Raw genomic sequence first — 20,959 nt, 5'->3', positions numbered from 1 at the left:
TTTTTCCGGAATAGAGGAATACACAATGAACGCAATATAAGTCGGAAATTTAAAGCCACTAGATGATGTGAATTATTACTTGAGTTTGTGTATCAGGATTAGTCGTTAGATATTTGAGATAATTGTTCAGGAAAAAAAACAAAACAAAACAAAACAAAACAAGAAATTTCAAACGCACTCCACGTTAAGTTTTTGTCTGCACAGAGAGAGGCAAATTAAATGCCATGAAACAGAGGTTTCTTTTCCCACATAATGTTTTGTCACGACGCTAATTCATAATCTATTATTAGGAACTTCCCTTTCTCTATCTACATATACAGTGAGCTACTGGTAGAGGACGTCTATCATGGCTCGATTTTGAAGAGGACAAAGAGACGTGAAGGGATGAAGGAAGACACATTTGTATTGTCGATTGGTTTGTACATCGTAAGTTTCGTCGACAAACTCCATAACTGCGTGCCTTTTTAGCTGATTTGTGACGAAAAATAATCAGGTGAACTAGGTCTAAAACGTTGGTTTTGGTATTTCTAGAAAGTATATCATGATTAATACCGATATTTACCTTACGATGTTGAGCAACATTCTGCAAGCCCATAGTAGAACAACATTTTGCGAGCCCATATATTTCAGCTCTGCGTTTCATGAATTCTGTAAGCATCTTGCTGTTCTGTTTTTCCACGTTTTTCTCTCTATTCGAAGAAATTAATGTCGCAGCTATCGCAGATTCTAAAAGAAAAACCTGATTTTATAGCGGTAATACATTTCCGCTTGCCCTGCAAACGTTCTTTGTTGATATTTATATTTAATCCGATTGGCTTAGACTCGAAGTTGCCATAGAGACAATGGTTCCAAAAAAATCCATTTATATGTTAATGCTTTCCTAGAAAAACATTTCGTGCGGATCAAGAGTATTGATTTTCTTCCACCATTTCTCAGAAAACGCTCTTCTACTGATAATGATTGAAAATTGTTCCTTGCCTCCAGCATGTCGAAAAGAGCAACTTTAATTGCTAACAGGAAGACACAAAATCCTCGTCCCAGTAAAATTTTTCGAAGAAACAGCCGTCTGTTATTTTAAGTTCTGATTGGCTTAGAAATGAGTCGCCGTTGAGACAATTGTTCCAGGAAAATACATTTATATGTTAATGTTTTCCTAGAAAAACATTTTGTGGGGATCGAGAGTATTGATTTTGTCCACCTTTTCTCAGAAAACGCTCTTCTTCCAATAATGAATTTAAAATTGTTCCTTGCTTCCAGCATGTTAAAACGAACAAATTCAATTGCTAACGGGAGGACACAAAATCTTCGTCCCAGTGAAATTTTTGAAGAAACGGCCGTCTGTTATTTTAAGTTGTGATCACCGATGATTATAGATTCTTAAAAGCAAATATTCATTCTGCGTGACACATTTTTGAGATACGTTTTACCTGGTTTTTAAGAACAGCTTTTCACATGTGAAGAGTCATTTCCTTTTTCAGTGCTGTATAAACTTGTTACTTTTTCGAATAATGTGCAGTCTTACCTCATGTCTCTGGTATGCATTCAATCCTTTATGTTTGACGCGTCGATCTTCCCAGGCCCGTAGCAAGGCTAAAACAACTGAGTGGGCTTAGCAAAATGGTTGAACAAAACTACCACTCCCTCGCCCCGTTACTCAAAAAAAAAACCAGACTGATTGGGGAGTTTCTAAGATGCAACGAGAACATAATAAAACCCAGTAGATTTAGTAGGTAAAACAATAACTTTGCACCTGTATCACCCTTTTTGGTACGTTTTTTTGCCGTTTCTTTTACGAGGACTGCCATCGTTTATTTCAACAGCTTTTATGGCTTGAGATTGGTTGATTTCGATCCATTTTAGTTCTTATTTCTGATTCACAAGGCAGGAGTGCCTTTGTTGCTGTTGTATATAAAAACAAACTGTTAGCGAAGGAAGTAAACAACTTTTTAAAGGTTGTTAAAAAGGCACTTGCAGCGTCAGAGTTCAAGAGTGATTGCTGCACATTAATTTGGTTTAATTATTTTTTGGCAAAAATACGGGCCTGCTTCCATTTGAAACCACTCCGCTGAACGATCCAGTTACCGGAAAGACAGTTAAACACACGACAGAGGAAAAACTGATTGAATTTAAAGCTAGTGCTTTGAACGTTTGGCAAGTGTACAAGATATTCAACCAGAGTCCGGTCTACACTCAGTTGTTTTGCCCTTGGCACAGAACGCGTTGCACGTGCCTCAGTTCAAAAAGTTTTTTTTGTTGATTTTGTTAGATAGGATAAAATAGATAATATGTATGCGCCTACTTCAGAAAGAGTTACCGAAGAGTGTCTGGTCTTGCTTGGGATTCAAAAACACCCAACCTTACTTGAATTCACACGTTACAGCACATGCTGTTTACCCCTTAGTTCATGATTGATTCAGAGTTGAGGAAAAATCAAACTTCTATTAGTATACTGAACCCAGCTGTTTGTCAGAGGGAAGTCGTATAATGAACTGAAATGTTTTCTTTCCTTGCTTGGAAACTGCCTTGTTGTTGGTTGCGGATTTTGGGTGATTGAAGTCGGTTGGGCCACAAGTGATGGCTGGTAAATTATAGACCACTTGAATCACCTTTGAAAGGCAAATGAAATGAAAGGGCGTTGGTGTATGTTTGGTAATTTTTTGTTGTTGTGTAAATATTGTTACCCAGCCGAGAACGTCACAAAACAATAGAATATAACGAGAAAAACAAAGGCCCTGCACGTGCGTTTTGAATTTGGTACATTTCTCCACCGTGCTCGGCCAAACCACAACGTGAAATGACTAAATTCAAAGCTTTGTGGAGAACGTGAGCTCATGACGGTAATTTATTTAATCTCTGTCTCAACTTGAACGCCGTTTCCACCTGTTCTGTTACTGGATAGCGCGGCCACATTGTACAAGTTGAACGAATTGGAATAATCGCAAAGTAGTACAAGTAACGCGAACTTACATTTTCAAGCGACGTTTTCGTAAAGTCCCTAATATTAAGCTGGAGGAGGTGTACCTCTGGTAGGGGAAGAATGGTCAATTCAAGTCAAATATTCTAATTTTTGGATATAAATTTCCCTTCCAGACTGCGAGCAGTCGTACTTTTTAACTCAGATGACGCCCTCAAAGTAACGGTAAATTATGCAAATTAGCTGGGTTGATCCTTTACGCGCGCACTACAAAACTTATGAGAAGAAGGAGGCTGCTCGCGGTCTATTTCAATTTCAAATTCATACTGGATCCAGACTGGTCGTAAGTTGGACTGTCAAATGGCTAGACCGATCGTGGATAGAGGAAAGAAGATGGAAAGCACACACCAAAACGTTGTCCTCTGGACCTAACCAAACCTTTAACATTGAAAAGCTCATGGACGTTGCCTACTAATAGAGAAGTATTTTTGCGCAGCTTATCACTCTTCTGGAAAAGCAGATCTTAGTAGCGACTATTGAAATCCAAAAGGAAAATTGGGGGAACCACGCATTTTTTAAAGGTAACTAAGCGACAATAAATAATTCTATAAGCAGCAAAATACAAAGCAATGTATGGCGCTTTTTTTTTTTCCAAATTGAAGCTTTATTATCTCTGAAAAGTGCATGGTTACCCCCAATTTTCTTTTTGGATACCAAAATCACTTGCCAAGTTTTGCTTTCTCCATATAGTTTTAAAGCGAGCAAAAATATCCCTGTATTAGTAGGCACCACCCGAGTTTTTTGAGATGCGCAGAACGTATGCGCAGTAACAAAAGTAGGCACCGTCCTTAAGTGACGCTATCACAATATAGTTTAACAAAATTTTCCAAACATAATTTAATTCACAGTTCACGTAACAAATATAAAAATACTACAAACAGGACAATGAAAACAGCGTTGACACCCTCATCGTGCTCCTGTGAAACGTAAAACGGAAAATGAGTTGTAGTCAGTTAATTGACCCTGATATTTCTAAGGTTTTTTTACAATAGTTCTACTATAATTCGATTGAAATTGAATCAAAGGTGATCCTTTGGACCGTACCGTAAAATAAGAATTCAAGAATTCAAATGTATAAACGTTACACAACATGCATAAGAAAGGGTGACTAAGACACAGATAGACAAGTTCAAAATGTAAGTATATTTGTCCTGTGCAATTGAAGGTAGCCTTCTTATAGAAAGTAAAGTCTTGATTTACCGAGGGAAGCACAAAATAGCGCTTACAAAAACACTTACCAACAATTTGCCCTCCTAAAAGTACAATGTAAAATTAAAATAAAATATGAAGAAAGCTTACTGAAATATATGACGCCGAGTTTGCAGTTATTTTTCGGTTATCATTACCTGAGGGAGAGGTCTTTCGTAATGGTTATGTACCGTTAAATTTTCTGTGTTCATACTGAAAAAAAAAAAAAAAAAAGAAAAGAAAAGAATAGAAAAACACTCACTTACAATAACTGAAGAGGTAAGGAGTATTTTCGAAAATTTAAGGTGGCTCTGGACCCTTCCCTACCCTTTTTTACGCTTTGCAAAAAGTTGTATCGAGGCATGCTGATGACAGTTCCCAAACACTAAATGGGGTAAAAGAGCTCGCTCTTGGGTTATAACGGGTTAAAGCTAAACTAAGGCGGTGTTTGCAACAGGTTATACTGTTGCTATGGTAATCTGTTATGTCCAGAAAATGACCATGACATTTTCGTCAACGATTTGGCATTTGTTTGATGGCATAATTGTTGTGTTAAGAGATAGCATTTGGTTGTGGTATTGATCCTTCAAAGTACAAACGATGGAAAGTGTTGGAAACCTGTGTCATCCACCTTAAAGGGCCAACAAGAGTGTGTGCAGGGTTTTACCACAAAAGCGTTCGTTCTTTAAGGATGTTACATTGTTAAATGGTATCGTGGGTCCGTTCTTTCACCATCAGGAGTTTGATTGGCTCGCAGACCTCCTGCCAACGTCAATTTTATTTGATGTTTTGTGACACTTACTCATATGGCTGTTCAGCTTCTTGTTGGCCTTCTTCTTGTTGGCCCTGAGAAGGAACAAATAATGCTTGGTGTTAATGCCCCAGTGTTGTCTTGTAAGCCTCTTGAATTTGTAGCCTGTTTTGAATCTTGCTAACCTGTTGATGTATAGCCCCCTTTTGTAGGTATTCCAAGAGAGTATAACAAATGTGTTTTTTTAAGTAACCGATTATGCCACGGTGATTATAGCAATTCTTATTTGAAGTGGCAGGAGAACGCATATTTGAAAGCCAATGCGACTTAAGTTTTGTGTCTGTCTGTCTGGTAACGAACTCTTTAATTGGGTTCCTTATGTGGTTAAAATTTCAACGGTGAATAACCAGTTGAATAAGGATTAGGTGATCTCGCTTTTCGTTTTCCTTTTGGAATGGTAATTTCCTATTTTGTAAATACTTCATCTGTAGACCTGAGGCAAAATTAGCGGCGGATAATTTTCATGAAAATCAAGCAAGCCTAACTTGTACAAAAATTGATTGAATTTTTACTCTAACACGAGGTTACTAGGACCAATTAATATAAATGGAAAAGAATTGTTAATCGGCCGTGAATTACGCATAAGGTCTATAGACCTTTGAAGATCTATGAGCTCCTTTAGATTTTCAATTCAAATGATTCTTTGTACTTCTTTTCTCACAGGTGTGGCAAGTGTTAGAAGAATACAAGATTTAAATGGTTCTCTCACCTGATTTAAATAATGGCCATCCCCATGTTGGCCATTGGCCAGTTCGTTTCCGTCAATTTGCATGTCCTGTTCATAATTGCTGGTAAAGGGGAGCAAAACACAGGTAAGTCAAGCTTGTATTTGTAGCTGTATGAGCACAAACAGAAGTAACTTGATGGAAAATGCGTGCATATATTTTTTATACACGGACTGAGTATCCACTCTGTTTTTTTTATAAGAACCTTTTTTATAAGAACGTTGCGGCTGAGATTAACCAAAATTTTAAGAACGTATTAAGAACGTTCCTCAGGCTGAGACTCGATTAAAACTGTATATAAAAACTGTATATAAAATCAAGGTAACAAATGTAACATTAACAATGGTGACACACATCTCCGTTTGTCATAATTAGCAGTTCTTGATACCATATCAACACGTCCCGTTGATTTACTGAAAATACATGTAGTGTATACGATGTAATTTAAGAACATCTTAAGAACGTTTTCAGCCTCAAATCGCAAAAAAATATAAGAATGTTCAGCCTTAGCTCCATAATTAGACGTTCTTATAAAAAAAGAGTGTATTTGTTTTAGAAAATGAATGTCTTTAAAATTTTACATAACACCAAATCTACAATTGGCCAAGATCCATTCATTGAATTCTAACTTAGCGCTCAGATCTAGGATTATGATGATGATAACAATAATAGTAAAAATGATGATGATGATGATGATGATGATGATGATGGCGATGATAAAAATGATGATGATGATGGTTTATTAGTAAATGTCGACGAATATTTACAAGAATAACATAAAAATTCTATTTTCTTTTAATAACCCAAAAGGGACTGAGTTACAAGTTAGCAACTTGCATAAATTTATTACAAGCAAGAAGTTCTAGAAACCGTTACTATATAAACGGAAAAATAGTTACAAAGATTGAAAAAGCATACAAAAAAAAAAAAAATCTATCTGTCCGTCATTTTGGCAGCGTGTAATTGGTGCTATTGAGATTATAACCGTGGCATTGCAAGCGTGTAAGAGGTAGATGGTGGTGTCAACGTGATCCTGGTGATTGTATCGTCTTGAACAAAACGAAGTCACATCGAAGTTCGTGGATGAATAATGTTTTCGTTTCCAAAGCCTCTTAGCGAAGTGTACTGAGATTGAAACATTCCCGAAATTGCATTTAAAATAGGAAATATGCGATCAAGTCGCATTCAACTAATAAAAAGCCTGTCTAAAAAGCAATGCTTTATCTTGCTCGTAAAATCATTAATTCGGGGGTACACTTGAATTTGACTGAAATTTGAAGAGGTTTTAAGAATGGATAGAAGAAAGAAAATGATTTTTGGAACACTAACAGACAGTTGATACCCACGCAAGAGCACCCCGGGTTTCTAGTGGACTAACTTGGTATCCGTCTATTAATTATCAACCAAAAATTCTAATTTTAAAACTTCGCTAAATCTTCAATATTTCTTATTTCTCTTAATTTTACTACTCTTTTGAGAAAAACTATCTCCTCCCAAATATACCTAAAAATCACCCAAAAATTTACAAAACACCCCAAAACATTGATTTGTGTAATGAGCATAGGGTTTTTGTATTGCTTGAAACGCGAACGAGATATTTCCGTTGAACCGATTTTAAGCGGCGTGAAAACGGCTTTCAGGTGTACCCCCGCCTTAAGGGACTGGTTAGAGTTTAGGTATTCAACTAGCTGACTTGCTCCACAATCTGGTAGCTTGTTCTATTTATGATCGTTTGCGATTATGATCGCAGTCGCCAAAAAATGCAATCTGCCATCTGGGGAGGTGTTCTGCAGACAGGTGGTAGTTAGTAGAGATTCGGTGTGTTCCTAATCACGCGTTTAGTATATTTTCTTTCTGGAGTTTCAACAGCTTTGTTCCTTCTTACCTTTGCTCCTCGTCGGAGGCCATGTCTTCATCATTATCCTTTGAAAAGGAGAAAGACACTTAGTGTTATAATCACTTTGTATCACTAATCACAGTTTGAATGACGCACGAAACTAATATGACTATGCTACGATATTTGTGTAGTTATTGGTAAGAAACCGGGTTTCTACTACGTGTGCTCGTCCGGTAGAATGTTTTTTTTTTAATCATTACTCATTATAAAAGATCAAGTTCGGTATGACATGACACCTTGACATGTGGTATTGTTGACTCGCCCACATTACAACTCGTAAAAATATACAGCGATACCACACAACGAAAAGATTTAGTTAGAGCAGTAGTGCTGCTCAGTACCTTTACTGGATGTGAATAAGTCTTGGGACTCTATCCATAGACTCGGAATTATAGAACCCAATGACAATTTCTTTCCGCTAAAGACATACGGAACTAAATATTTAATTTCAAACTTCCCGTCTGATGTATGCTCGAAAGTGTTGATATGGTAGCTCACTAACTTTGTTCTTTATGTAGCAGTCATTTCAGCAACGAATCAGGATTTATTTGATCTATTAACAGTTAGCATTTATTAGGTCTTGCAGATTTTCAAGTTAAATCATTATCAGTACCACGTCTGTTGCAGGTATGGCAAGTTTTAGCCGAATCGGCAAGTGTTGAGTGGTGCCAGTCTTCACCTGATTTGAGGAAGGATTTTCTCCATGTTGCTCATTTACCCCTTCTCTCACTTCTACTTCCAAGTCTTGCTCCACTTCGGGAGGTTCTTCATTACCGCTATTAAAGAGCAACAAAACTCAGGTAAGCCAAGCTTATGCTCCAAACGGAAAATAGGCCATTTCCGAGTGTCTTGGAACCTCATGTTGTTTTTATTATGAAAATTAGTTTTCATTCATGTGAAAACAAAACTAATTTTCACCTGAAAGTTTACACTTAGCTTCGCTTTTGTAATGAGGCTCAGAGCAACTCGGAAATGGCCTATTTATAATAACTGTATGTTTAAATTGAAGTAACTTGATAGTGAGTGATTATATATTCACTATTATATTGAGTATGTTTGTATCAGAAAATGAACGAATTTTTGAAACGTATTCAAAACACTTTAAAGGCCAATATCGGTGTATTAAATTTCTCACTTATTCATGTGGCTTAGAGAACGAAACAAAACAGACCGCATCAATGTTGGTGTTTTTTGGTTTCAAGGATTCAGTTGATATCTTTCCCTTGGTGTTCTAGAAATATTTTGTAACTAACTGTAGGTATTGCTGCACCAATTTCGACAAGAAAGGTCAAAATCCACGGGAGCCTTTAATTTCGCAAGTAATACAACTCCGGAGGGAAAATCAGGCTGTTCTAAAATTTCCTCTAACGCGCGCTAGAGTTACTTATTAAGTACAACTTAGTCTTTTGCCAGTTTTACTTTCTTTGCGAAGTTCAAGCGGCCTTCATCTTACCTTTTGTCCTCGTCAGAGGCCCTTTGTTCATCATTATCCTTTGAAAGAAAATATGCGTAGTTAGTCTTGCATGCATATGGTGTTGAAGTGGAACTATCCGAAATTTTACATTCTTAGTTAACTGCTTACAGTTAATGTACAGAAAAACGGGAAGACATTTCCTCGTGTTCTTATTGTTAAAACACTGCTGCTCATTATCTTCAAACGTTTAACTTGATTACAAAATTGGCCTCCAGTCAGATTTATACTTAAGAAATGATCACGTCGTTAGGCAAAGCAAACAGCCATGTTATCCATCTCCTCTTAGTACAGTTCGAATGATGCTCGAAACGAGCACGAATATACGGTGATATTTTTATCCGTTGTTTATATTTTGACTCGCCCTTTACAACACAGAAGTACTGCTGCTTGGTACCTTGCCTACATATCAATTGCTACACGTGTTCTGAAGGATAACAGTGATTTAAACCTGATACAGCTGTGTTCCGTAAGACACATAATGTGGTAAATATTGAAGGGGCAGTGTCACCTATTTTTTACTGCTTAGTTTGTATGACAGTTGTATCAGTGGAACTGTTAAAATAATGGTCCAGATTTGTTATTAAACAACTACCCTACTAGAGCACAGAAACGAGTATAAATTATTATTGGCTGTGAATGGCTAGGATGGAAATAGATTCCAGCTTGGTTCTTCCTGTGTATTTTTGAGAAATCACTAAGAAAACTTTGTTCTTCCGTAGTGAAATCACTTAATATATTTTTCACAATGCTCTTAAACTTTTTACTTACACTTAATGCACGGTTTTTCTCGGCCATCAGGAATCTACAAAAGAATAGATAAACGCTACTGTTATTGATTTAACACACACGTATAAAACTGTACTTGCTTTTTGTATAGTCGTACTTGTAGTCACGAAAATTGTATGGAATTCTGACAATTCCACGTATGGCTAGTTTTGGACAGGAGTCTGTTGTACGTTTACCGTGTTTCAGACAAAAAAAGTAAATAAATAAATAAATAAATAAATAAATAAATAAATAAATAAATAAATAAATAAATAGATAAATAAATAAATAAATAAATAAATAAGTAAATAAAAAAAAAATGAGTTACGGCCACGGAGAACGGACTCATGGACCAGGAATGGATATAAAACAGACTATCACAAAGGTATACAAATAGACCAAGAAGGGGGTACAAAATGCGAGGTAGATTACAGAAGAGTGTACAATCTCGATAAACTTTGGCAAAATCGGAAATTTAAAATGATTTTACTAAAAATTTCTCAATTGTCATTTTTGTCTTTTATACCTTATCGTTACGTCAAATCTTTAGCAAGAAAGTCATCGATTTGTTGTTTACTTCCCAGCCCGTGGGAACCTGCTCTTCTGATGACCATCAGACACGTAACAAACATTTTAAGACTTCCGGCACGTAAACGTTTAGATACCAAACTTTTGGACTATTTTTCGTAATTGGAGTAGCAGTTGCGGCAAATTTTCGACCAATTCAACCAAATTTTCAACTTGCATAGCTTCCAGAATGTTAAACGCTTCAAGCCAGGAAAACAGTTTCTTAGCTGTAAGGTGTAAGCAATCGCTTACGGCTGTGCGTAAATCAGTGAAGCTTACCATGAAGCGGAAAAAGATGAACCTCTCATTAGCCCCTGCAGTGGAACCTCGATTTAACGAACTCTATATAACGAAGTCCTCGGTATAACGAAAACAATATTCTGCAGCCCTTCCTTTTAAAATTGATGGCACATAAAGTCGATACAACGAACCCTCGAAATGACGAACCAATTTCCCTAGTCTCTTGGCACTTCCTTAAATCGAGGTTCCACTGTATACGGGAAAAGCGATCTTCTTGGAAGGATGTCCATGTCCCTTAGTGCTTATAGCTCCCTGGTAAGACATAAGTTTGTGTCCTCCAAGGAAGCGCACAGAGAAAAGCGACATTGTATGTAGGTTTAATGATTGTGAGGTCTTTTAAAAAGTTCTAATGCCAATAAATTGCGCACAGAAACAGAAAGCCAATCAAACATTTAAACGATGGCAAGGGAAAATTACACTAACCGGGAAAGGCCGTCCTAGTTGAAGTTTCACGTGATCTTAGGTCTGTCGCGAAGTGCAAGTGCCTTACGTTATAAAAAGGGCCAAGTTCTTGAAAGGACGTAAGATGACACGGTCAGTGAGTATCGGCTAGGCCGACATCACTTGATCCCTGTCCTTTTTCTCTGACCTTTTATCGAAAACTTTTGGCACTAGGAAAAGGATTTAAAGAAAAAAATTGGAGGGATGTAGCTGTGACAGAAAGCGTCCAGTCGTATTTTGAACTCTCCATGTACATTTCTCTGTATTTTTTCCCGCGAACTATTTTTAGTAGCAGTTCACGGCTGGTTCGCTATACAGACAAATGTATGGAAAGTTCAGAACACGACTGGACGCTTTCTGGCACAGCTACATCCCTCCAATTTTTTTCTTAAAATCCTTTTCCTAGTGCTAAAAGTTTCCAATTCATGAATTTTTCAGAAGCAATGATTTATGAAAATTATTTCACATCGGATTTCCAAACAAACACTGTTACTTCAAGCCTGTTTGCCTACCCGTCAAAATGGCGTCGAAAACCGTGATAAGGCCTATTGTCATTTTTGTCTTTTCTACCTTATCGGTAGTTCAAGTCTTTACCAAAATAGTCATCGATTTGTTGTTTACTTCCCAGCCCGTGGGAACGTGCTCTTCTGATGACCATCAGACGCGTGACAAACATTTTAAGACTTCCGGCGCGTAACTTTTAGATACAAAAAAATTGGACTATTTTTCGAGTAGCAGTTGCGGCAAATTTTCAACCATTGTTTGCATAGCCTCCAGAATGTTTAACACTTCAAGCCAGGAAAACAGTTACTTGGCTGTAAGGTGCAAGCATTCGTCGGGCTAAACTATCAATTGAGTATCACTTACGGCTGTACGTAAATCAGTGAAAGCGGAAAAGGGTGAGCCTCTCATTAGCCCCTGCAGTGGAACCTCGATTTGACGAACTGTATGTAACGAAGTCCTCGGTATAACAAGACTGAACGATATTCTCCAGCCCTTCCTTTTAAAATTGATGGCACATAACCTCGTTACAACGAACCCTCGAAATGACGAACCAATTTCCCTAGTCTTTAGGCACTTCCTTAAATCGAGGTTCCACTGTATACGGGAAAAGTGATCTTCTTGAAAGGATGTCTGTGTTTCTTAGTGCTTGAAGCTCCCTGGTAAGACATAAGTTTGTGTCCTCCAAGGTAGTGTACAGAGAAAAGCGACATTGTATGTAGGTTTAATGATTGTGAGGTCTTTTAAAAAGTTCTAATGCCAATAAATTGCGCACAGAAACAGAAAGCCAATCAAACATTTAAACGATGGCAAGGGAAAATAACACTAACCGGGAAAGGCCGTCCTAGTTGAAGTTTCTCGTGATCTTAGGTCTGTCGCGAAGTGCAAGTGCTTTACGTTATAACAAAAGGCCAAGTGCTTGAAAGGACGTAAGATGACACGGTCAGTGAGTATCGGCTAGACAGCTCGTGGCCGACATCACTTGATCCCTGTCCTTTGTCTCTGACGTTATTCGGATTCCCGCGTTATCTCAAAGGTTTGCATCGTACAATTTATCAACTGCTTACAATAGTTGATCTTTTGGGATCATGAAACTAATTTCTCTGGATATTTTAATATGCTTGCAGTCTCTTCCAATGTCCAACCATTGGCCACGTAGAACATGAAAAATAAAGCCTTTTTGCGGATTGCCTGTTATGTGTACAGAGACTTACCTTATCATATTGTTTAAAGTTTCATGAATCTCTTTTCTAGAGTGGTGTGTAGGGAAAAAATGACATTTTATGGCAATTTCATGATTGTGAATTCTATTGTCAAACTTTCTTACATGCAGTGAAATGAAATGAGTTGAGATAAATCGGGGAAATGGTGCGGCCTACATACCCGACAATCTCGCTTCGATGCTTTTGCAATGTTTAGCGCTGTTCCATAAGAACGATTGCCACGAATGTTTTAATTACGTCGATCGCTCATAAACAAAGCACGTTAATTTGATATACCAGCACCAAAGAACCATGAATTATGATGTTTCAATCCAATCGTAACTGTGGCACGCGAACTGCGACTCTTCGTGGCTCCTCAGCAGCTCGAAGGATAGGTAGCCTTAGCTTTTATTGATTCGTCTCGTTAAAAGTTATTCATAGAGAAGAGTCTTGCAGTTGCAATTATAGAAGAGCAGTAAAATGCTCTGTGTCGTTTCGTGTGAAAACAATTGTCCCAGTTCGTAGGAATGAGCTCTTTTGATTGGTTAGATATTTATAACCATAAGACGCGTGACAAACATTTAAGTCTTCCTGTATGTAATTTTTAGATAAAAAGTTGGCTAGATTTCAAGTAGGAATTTGCGGAATGTTTTTAAACAGTGCTTTGCACGCTGCAGCTTTCAGAATGTCTACCGCTTCAGGCTGATAAAACTATTTCTTGGCTTTTAGCTCCAAGAATGTTCGCCGGGTTAAACTATCAATTTAGTATTACTTAATACGACTGTACGAAAATGAAGCTTACTAAACCGGAAAAGATGAGCCTCTCTGCTCTAAGCCCATGTAGCCCATATATCTCGATTAAACGAAATGCTAAGGGACTAGGGAAATTGGTTTGTCATATCGAGGGTTCGTTATATCGAGGCTCTGTTCCATACATTTTAAAAGACTGGACTGGAGAATATCATTCGTTATGCCGAGGAATTCGTTATATAGGGGTTCGTCAAATCGAGGTTCCACTGTGTACGGGAAAAGCGATCTTCTCCGATGTCTGTGCCCCTTAGTGATTGAAGCTCTCTGGTAAGAAATAAGTTTGTGTCCTCTAAGGTAGTGTACAGGGAAGAGTGACATTGTATGGAGTTGTCATGATTGTGAGGTCTTATAAGTTAAATTCTAATGCCAATAAATGTTGCACTGAAACAGAAAGCAATTAAGCATTTAATTGATGGCAAGAAAAAAATAGCACTAACCGGGAAAAGTTCCCCTAGTTGAAAATTCTCGTGATCTTAGATTTGTTGCGAACTGAGTGCAAGTGCCCAATATCTGCAGGTGCTTGAAAAACGTAAGATGGCGGTCGGTGGGTATCGCCTAGACAGCTTTTGGCTTATCTCAAAGGTTTGCAGCATACGGTTAATTAACTGCTTACAGTAGTTGATCTTTTGGGATCCTGAAACTAATTTCTCTTGATATTTTTCTATGCCTTCAGTCTCTTCCAACGTCCAACCACTGACCACGCAAAACGTGAAAAATAAAGCCTTTTTGCGGATTGCCTGCTATATGTACAGAGATTTACCTTATCATATTATTCAAAGTTTCATGAACCTCTATTTTAGGGTGGTGTGTAGGGAAAAATGACATTGTATGGCAATTTCATGATTGCGAATTCTATTGTCAAACTTTCTCACGTGCAATGAAATGAATTGAGTTGAGATAAATCGGGGAAATGGTGCGGCCTACATACCCGACAATCTCGCTTCGATGCTTTTGCAATGTTTAGCGCTGTTCCATAAGAACGATTGCCACGAATGTTTTACTTACGCCGATCGCTCATAAACAAAGCTCGTTAATTTGACATACCAGCACCAATCCAACCGTAACTGTGGCACGCGAACTGTAACTCTTCGTGGCTCCTCGGCAGCTCGAAGGATAGGTAGCCTCAGCTTTAATTGATTCGTCTCGTTAAAAGTTATTCATAGAGAAGAGTTTTGCAGTTGCAAATATAGAAGAGTAGTACGCTCGGTGCCGTTGTGAGTGAAAACAATCAAAAGCGATCGTCGAGCAATTTTTTTTACCCTCCCAGCTCGTGGGAATGAGCTCTTCTGATTGGTTAGATATTTATAACCATAAGACGCGTGACAAACATTTAAGCCTTCCTGCATGTAATTTTTAGATACAAAGTTGCATAATCGGCTTCAAGTAGGAATAGGCCTTATCACGGTAACGACGCCATTTTGACGAGTAGAACAGTGTTTGTATGGAAATCCGATGTCAAATAATTTTCATAAAACATCGCTTCTGACAAATTCATGAATTGGAGACTTAAGGCACTATGCAAAGGATTTTACAGAAAATAACTGAGGAATGTAGCTGTTCTAGAAAGCATCTAGTTGCGTTTTGTCATTTCCATACATTTGTCTGTATAGCGAACCAGCCGTGAACTGCTACTAAAAATAGTTCGCGGGAAAAAATACAGGGAAATGTATGGAAAGTTCAAAACACGACTGGACGCTTTCTGGCACAGCTACATCCCTTCAATCCTTTTCCTTGTGCCAAACGTTTCCAATTCATTAATCATGATTGTGAGGTCTTACAAGTTAAATTCTAATGCTAATAAATTTTGCACTGAAATGGAAAGCAATTAAGAATAACACTAACACTAACCGGGAAAGGCTCTCCTAGTTGAAAATTTTCGAGATCTTAGGTTTGTCGCGAACTGAGTGCAAGTACCCAATATCTGTAGGTGCCTGAAAGGACGTAAGATGACACGGTCAGTGGGTATCGTCTAGACAGCTTGTGGCCGACATACCTTGACCGCTGTCCTTTTTCTCTGACGTAATTCGGATTCACGCGTCTCTTTTTCTCAAAGGTTTGCAGCACATGATCAATCAGCTGCTAACAATTAATAGTTGATCTTTTAGGATCCTAAAACGAATTTCTCTGGATATTTACTTTGTTTGCAGTCTCTTCCAGCATTCGGCTACTAACCGCGTAGAATATGAAAAATAAAGCTGCTATGTGTACAGACGCCTACCTTAAAAAATATTATTCAAAGTTACAATGAACTTCCAATCTAGGGTGGTGTGTAGAAAAAAATGACATCGCATGGCGGTTTCGTGATTGTGAGTCTTATTATCAAACTTTCTATTGCCGACAAATTTGGCACTTTTGATGTTTAAGAAAAGGAAAAACAAAACAAAATAACAATCAAGCATTTGGAGAATGGTGAGAGGAAATAGTAAACCTCGAACCGCTTTCCTTACCGTTTCTTTGGTCCTTTCTCAAAAAATGTTACTAAAAAAATTCAGTCTTATTGATGAACTGATCTTCGTGTTCGCTAACAGTCAATAAAGTACGAGCTGTCTTTGAAAAGATGACTTTTTAATGACATTTCTTTGTTATCGCCCTCAAATTTAAGCCAGTCGTCGCATTTACGGCACGGCCAAATATATTGTATAAGTTTGTTTTCTTGTGTTCAATGTATCCTAGCTTTCCCCTTGTTATGAAGTAGACAATAGACAATCTTGTTTTCATGAACAAAAGTGACGTAAAGGAATGGATACTTCAATCAGATCTAGAGGCATTTAAGCGGAGAAAGTACAGATCTGAAGAAGCTTTTTTATAGTTTTAGTTGAGCGCCACTCGTTTCAAACCCCGATCAGATCAAGGAAGGAATCGAGTATGTTAATCTAAACCAACTACAGTTCAAGAAAGTACTACCGGTACTCCCAGGAAAGAGGAACGGAAAAAAAACAGCTTTGACTAAAAAAAAACGTCAACATCACGGGATTTAAACTTCCTGTGTTTGTATTACGAAATACCTTCCTTCCTGCGAAAGCAGACAATATTCGCTCTATGTACTAATTGCCAATTATTCCCAGGAGAATCGATCCTTTGTCTTTTTGGAAGAAAAGAATACATGCCAGCGCAAATATAACCAATTCCAAAATAGGCTACTGTCTAGATTACCGTCACATGATCTGTAATGGGACAACAAAACAACGAAGCGAGTAAAGTCTGTTGCGACCCGACAAGCGACAATTGCAAATATTTTGGCACGAACGAGCTAAGTAGGCGTGACGTTAATAATTGGTTTTCTGATAGGGGGAGTGTGTAAAAGCTGCCTTAGTGGCTCCCAGGGGCTATAGTTGTATGATTTGTTAACAAATGTCACAGCGTGGTAGGTGGTTTAAAAAATGTTTGTCTTGAGATTGACAGTTAAGTATCATATTGTACTTATTTTCTGTGTACTCAACACTCAGCTGGTAAGTTTATGCCTCCTGGATCAAAACAAAGAAAACGACAATGAACTGTTAATTGCTTTTCATGACGAAAATGATCTCGTCAAAAGGATGAATACCGTTCACCACAGGGAAGCCCTTCTAATTATCCAAACCACTTTTCATGTCACTTTGGATGAATGGCTGTCAATTAATCCTAACAATTGACTTGTATTACATAAGCATTGATACATTCAAGTAAAGACCACACGCGAGGTACATCATTAATCAAAACTATCTTGCAGCCCCTAAAGATTCTCTTGGTGTCGTAACATATGCTCAGCTTCAATTACACGGCCAATTCTACAATGTGGAGTTTGATCGCCTTGTATTGTAGCTGTAGCATGCGATTTTCTGGTTATTGCTAATAACTTTTTCATTTAATACATGTTTAGAAGCAAATTAACAGCTGGATATTGCATGACTGTATTTTGCTGTTTACTCTATAATTAGAAACCGACATTGATAATCATCTTTGTCTCGCTTTGTAAACACAACCTGTGTCTCCCATGCAAATTACAATTGACGCTCTTGCTTTTGTTCATGGTTTCTAATTTAGCGATATTTTCGGCTTTTTAACTCATTATAAATTTTGAGGCCTTTGATTTACGACCTTATGTAGGATTGACTGACGTAAATGTAATTAACTGTACTGTTGGGGGCAAGTTGTTTGTCGAAAGTGTAGAGTGATCTGAGTTCACATGTTATTCTGGCCTTTCCTTTCTGTGCTTTACTAGTGATCCAAAGTAGGCTTACAAAATGACGCTAAGAGATCTACTGTATAAAATACTGATTTCTTTTCGAGTTGGCCTGGCTCAAACGTCGAACTTTACACGTGCTGAACCTAATATAAATGTGCAAAAGTTATTGGTTTTGCTAATTGCATTAGGTTAGGCACATGTGAAGTGTGGTTCGACGTTTGAAACGGATAAGAACCATGTAATGTGTCGTCTTAATCCTTGTAAATCTGACCGTGTTATGTATACAATTGCGGCTTATGGTTGGGAAGTGGCACCAAGCGATTAACCTATGTGAAGTGTTTGCTATCAGAATAGAAGTCAATTGTGCAAAAGAATAACTCTATTTGTTTCCTAAATGAAATGAATTGAGCGGCTTTGATAAATCAGTAAAATGGTGCGGCCTACACACCACAAACTCGATTCGATGCTTTTGCAATATTTAGCCCTGATCCATAAGAACGATTGCCACGAATATTTAATCACGTCGATCGTTTGTAAACAAAGCGGATTTCACGACAGAACCATGAGGTTACATATCTCAATCCCACCGTAACTGTCGCCACACATTGGGAATTTTTGACGTGAACTGCGACTCTACGTGGCTCCTTGGCCTCTTTAACTGCAGTCAAATGGACGCGCAGTTTTCCATTGATTTGTCTCGTTAAAAGTAATTCCATACGGAGTACAGTCGAACCTGTATTAAGCGGTCACCCTCGGGGAATGGCTTAGTGACCGCTTAATACAGGTTGCACAGAATACATCACTTGCTTGGTTAAGAAAGTTCGGCGGTAGAATAGTATGACAAATGGAGAGCATGGTATTGAAACAGACTAGTAAAACATTAACGCCACGATTCTGCAACTCAATAGAAGCTCAATTGCCTGGCACGCTATTTGTTACCATATTTAAGTGGTTTCCTTTTACAAGGTGACCGTTTAAAACAGGTCAAGACAATAGAAACAGCTCGCTGGGACTTAGTATAGGCCGACCGCGACCGCTTAATAGAGGTGACCGTTTAATACAGGTCAGGATTACAGTAAATAAGGGAAGTAATTTTTGGGACTTTGACAACTGACCGCTTAATAGAGGGTGACCGCTTAATACGGTGCCGCTTAATACAGGTTCGACTGTAGTTTTCGGGAGTTTTGCAGTTGTATAATAACACAAAAAAGAGCGGTAAATGCTTCGTGCCTTTGCGGGTGAAAACGTTTTCGACTTGGTGAAAATGGTCTTAGTTTATTGAAAGCCGATCGTCGAGCCATTTTTCTTACCTTAGTGCGGTTTTAAAACGATTTTCCTCTGGCAAAAACTAATCGACTGCTTCACTGTCACGCTGTGAGATGACATTCTAGTCATCGAGTAACCTTTAAATGAAATAAAATATTTCGCTCGCGTGTTTATTTATAGTGTACCCAATTTGAGCTTATCTCTAGCGGCTGAGAACTATGAGAAGCATTTGTATTCGTAGGCTGTCATACACTGGTTCGGAGCTTCGTTAACAGGTGTCGATTTTAGGGATACTAAGTGTTAAATAAGTTCTCACCTCAGCTTTAGCTCAGCTCTAAGCTCCCTTCACAAATGCTTGAATAGCGAGACCGGAAACTGCATAGCAATCAGTTGGATCGACTGCGGTTTTCCAGTCCTCTCTCGTTTCGACAACGCCTGGGGGATATTTGATTCGTCTCCTTTACCAAGTTTACCTCAAGATTCACCGCGAAATATGGCTTGGGATCTCAAATTTAATCTTTAGTTTTCGCTGATTCCTATCTACAATTAGTCGAGATCTCTGTATAGTGCGGCTCTATACGGTAAAAAGCAGAACAAGGTGAAAGATAGGTGAAAGCAAACCCACGGTGACTTGGCTCCCTTGCTAACGACAAAGACATCCGAATTTTAACACTGGTCAAAGTTGACGGTTTTTTAGACCTTATGTGACGGAATCTATGTTGGACAGTTATGCCAGTCAAAGGTTTTGTGGCATTCTCTAGAAGAAAACCAAATTAAATTGTGCCATAGCCATTTTCTTGCAGCCTGCTTATACCGAAGAAGGCGTATATCTTCCTTCAGCTGTTCAGTTTTTGAGACTGTTGATTTTTTCTGGCTCTTTTGACACGTCGTATTTCACTCTTCGATAAACCAGGCTAAGCTTAATAATTTCACACGAGCAATGTTCAAGAACGTAAACATTCCGTTGAATGGTATGTAGGCTACAAGTCCATAGATTGTAGATTCGGTTCTTGACTAAGTTGAGTCGTATTCCAGGGTAATGAATTTCATCGACTAAATTAGTCCTCACCTTCCGAAATATTACAACTTGTACTTTTCGTGTTCGTAACCGGCGGCGAGTCATGAGGGTTCAAAGCGGTCAAGAGATTTCTCTTACTCTCAGTTCTTCTACAAAATGGCGCTTGTTCCTCAAATGCCTGTCATTTCTCCGCTCTGTTAGCCTTTGTATAAAGATTCTCATCCTATGAAGGAAAACCGGCCCATAACATAGGCTGAGCATATTTAGGTGTGTTTGAAAACGGCATTGCCAATCCATGCTATTTGTTTCTGTGAAAGAAAAAGAGAAAAGAAAAACAATACGCCGGTTTGTTAAGCGAGTTTTCCTAAGATCTCCCATTATTTCTGTTATGAGTAGCTAAAATAAAATCTACCACTCTCAGCTTTGTGCGATTTTGGAATTTTTTAACCACCTTTTGCTGCTCTTTTGCAACGTATCGCAATTGTGGTAGCCCAAACTCCTTTCTATTTGAAATAGCTAAAAGAAAAGACGCAAACGGTGAGCCTTAGCCTTTTAAGTCATTTGTAATATGGCAAACTAATAGGTGAAGAAAGCAGTAGAAGCAGAAAGGATCCAGGTATCCTCTTGCTCCACAAGTCTGTGGTAGTCAGAAAATAATAAATCATAAACTTTGCATTGTTTTGTTACTGAATTTTTCGAATGAAGAGTTTTTTTTTTTTTTTAGAGCAGTTTAAAATGTCAGTATTGAGTGAGAGACCTACCCGGTAAATAAATAAGTAAGTGTATCAGAAGTGTATTCAAAGTAACATAATGCGGCGATCGACTTGATTGTGACATCCACTTTCAATGTTACGT

The 20,959-nt window shown here is 38.1% G+C and overlaps 1 protein-coding gene and 1 long non-coding RNA gene across 16 annotated transcripts in view; one reads left to right on the top strand and one right to left on the bottom strand.

Annotated features, from left to right (window-relative positions):
* The window catches only part of LOC146479723 (uncharacterized), a 199,417-nt gene that overhangs the window by 106,471 nt on the left and 71,987 nt on the right, over positions 1–20,959 (top strand). For 8 of the 10 annotated variants that reach the window (XR_014864888.1, XR_014864889.1, XR_014864887.1 and 5 more), the window contains 2 exons: positions 5,637–5,785; positions 8,223–8,395. This is a non-coding gene — a long non-coding RNA (uncharacterized LOC146479723). Of the gene's footprint in view, positions 1–376; positions 427–5,636; positions 5,786–8,222; positions 8,396–20,959 lie in introns of those variants that run through there. The other 2 variants (XR_014864893.1, XR_014864884.1) reach the window with 2 other exon arrangements.
* On the bottom strand, positions 3,565–19,468 carry LOC146479734 (uncharacterized). Of its 6 annotated transcripts, none has more exons than XM_085110606.1 (9): positions 19,403–19,468; positions 9,838–9,871; positions 9,049–9,086; positions 8,275–8,371; positions 7,584–7,621; positions 5,683–5,761; positions 4,965–5,008; positions 4,321–4,375; positions 3,565–3,891 (listed from the first exon to the last, which is right to left on the bottom strand). In XM_085110606.1, exons 2-9 carry the CDS (start codon positions 9,862–9,864, stop codon positions 3,817–3,819), a joined length of 453 nt encoding a protein of 150 aa, XP_084966732.1. In that variant the 5' UTR covers positions 9,865–9,871; positions 19,403–19,468; the 3' UTR covers positions 3,565–3,816. The 6 variants fall into 6 exon arrangements, with proteins under 6 accessions (XP_084966732.1, XP_084966730.1, XP_084966733.1 ...); XM_085110604.1 differs by lacking the exon at positions 19,403–19,468 and adding an exon at positions 15,504–15,832; XM_085110607.1 differs by lacking the exon at positions 19,403–19,468 and adding an exon at positions 14,700–15,490.

The sequence above is a fragment of the Pavona decussata genome, unplaced genomic scaffold (genome assembly GCF_977016875.1).
Source record: "Pavona decussata unplaced genomic scaffold, jaPavDecu1.1 SCAFFOLD_58, whole genome shotgun sequence".
NCBI classification, from domain to species: Eukaryota; Metazoa; Cnidaria; class Anthozoa; order Scleractinia; family Agariciidae; genus Pavona; species Pavona decussata.
This window is presented reverse-complemented; position numbering and strand designations above follow the sequence as displayed.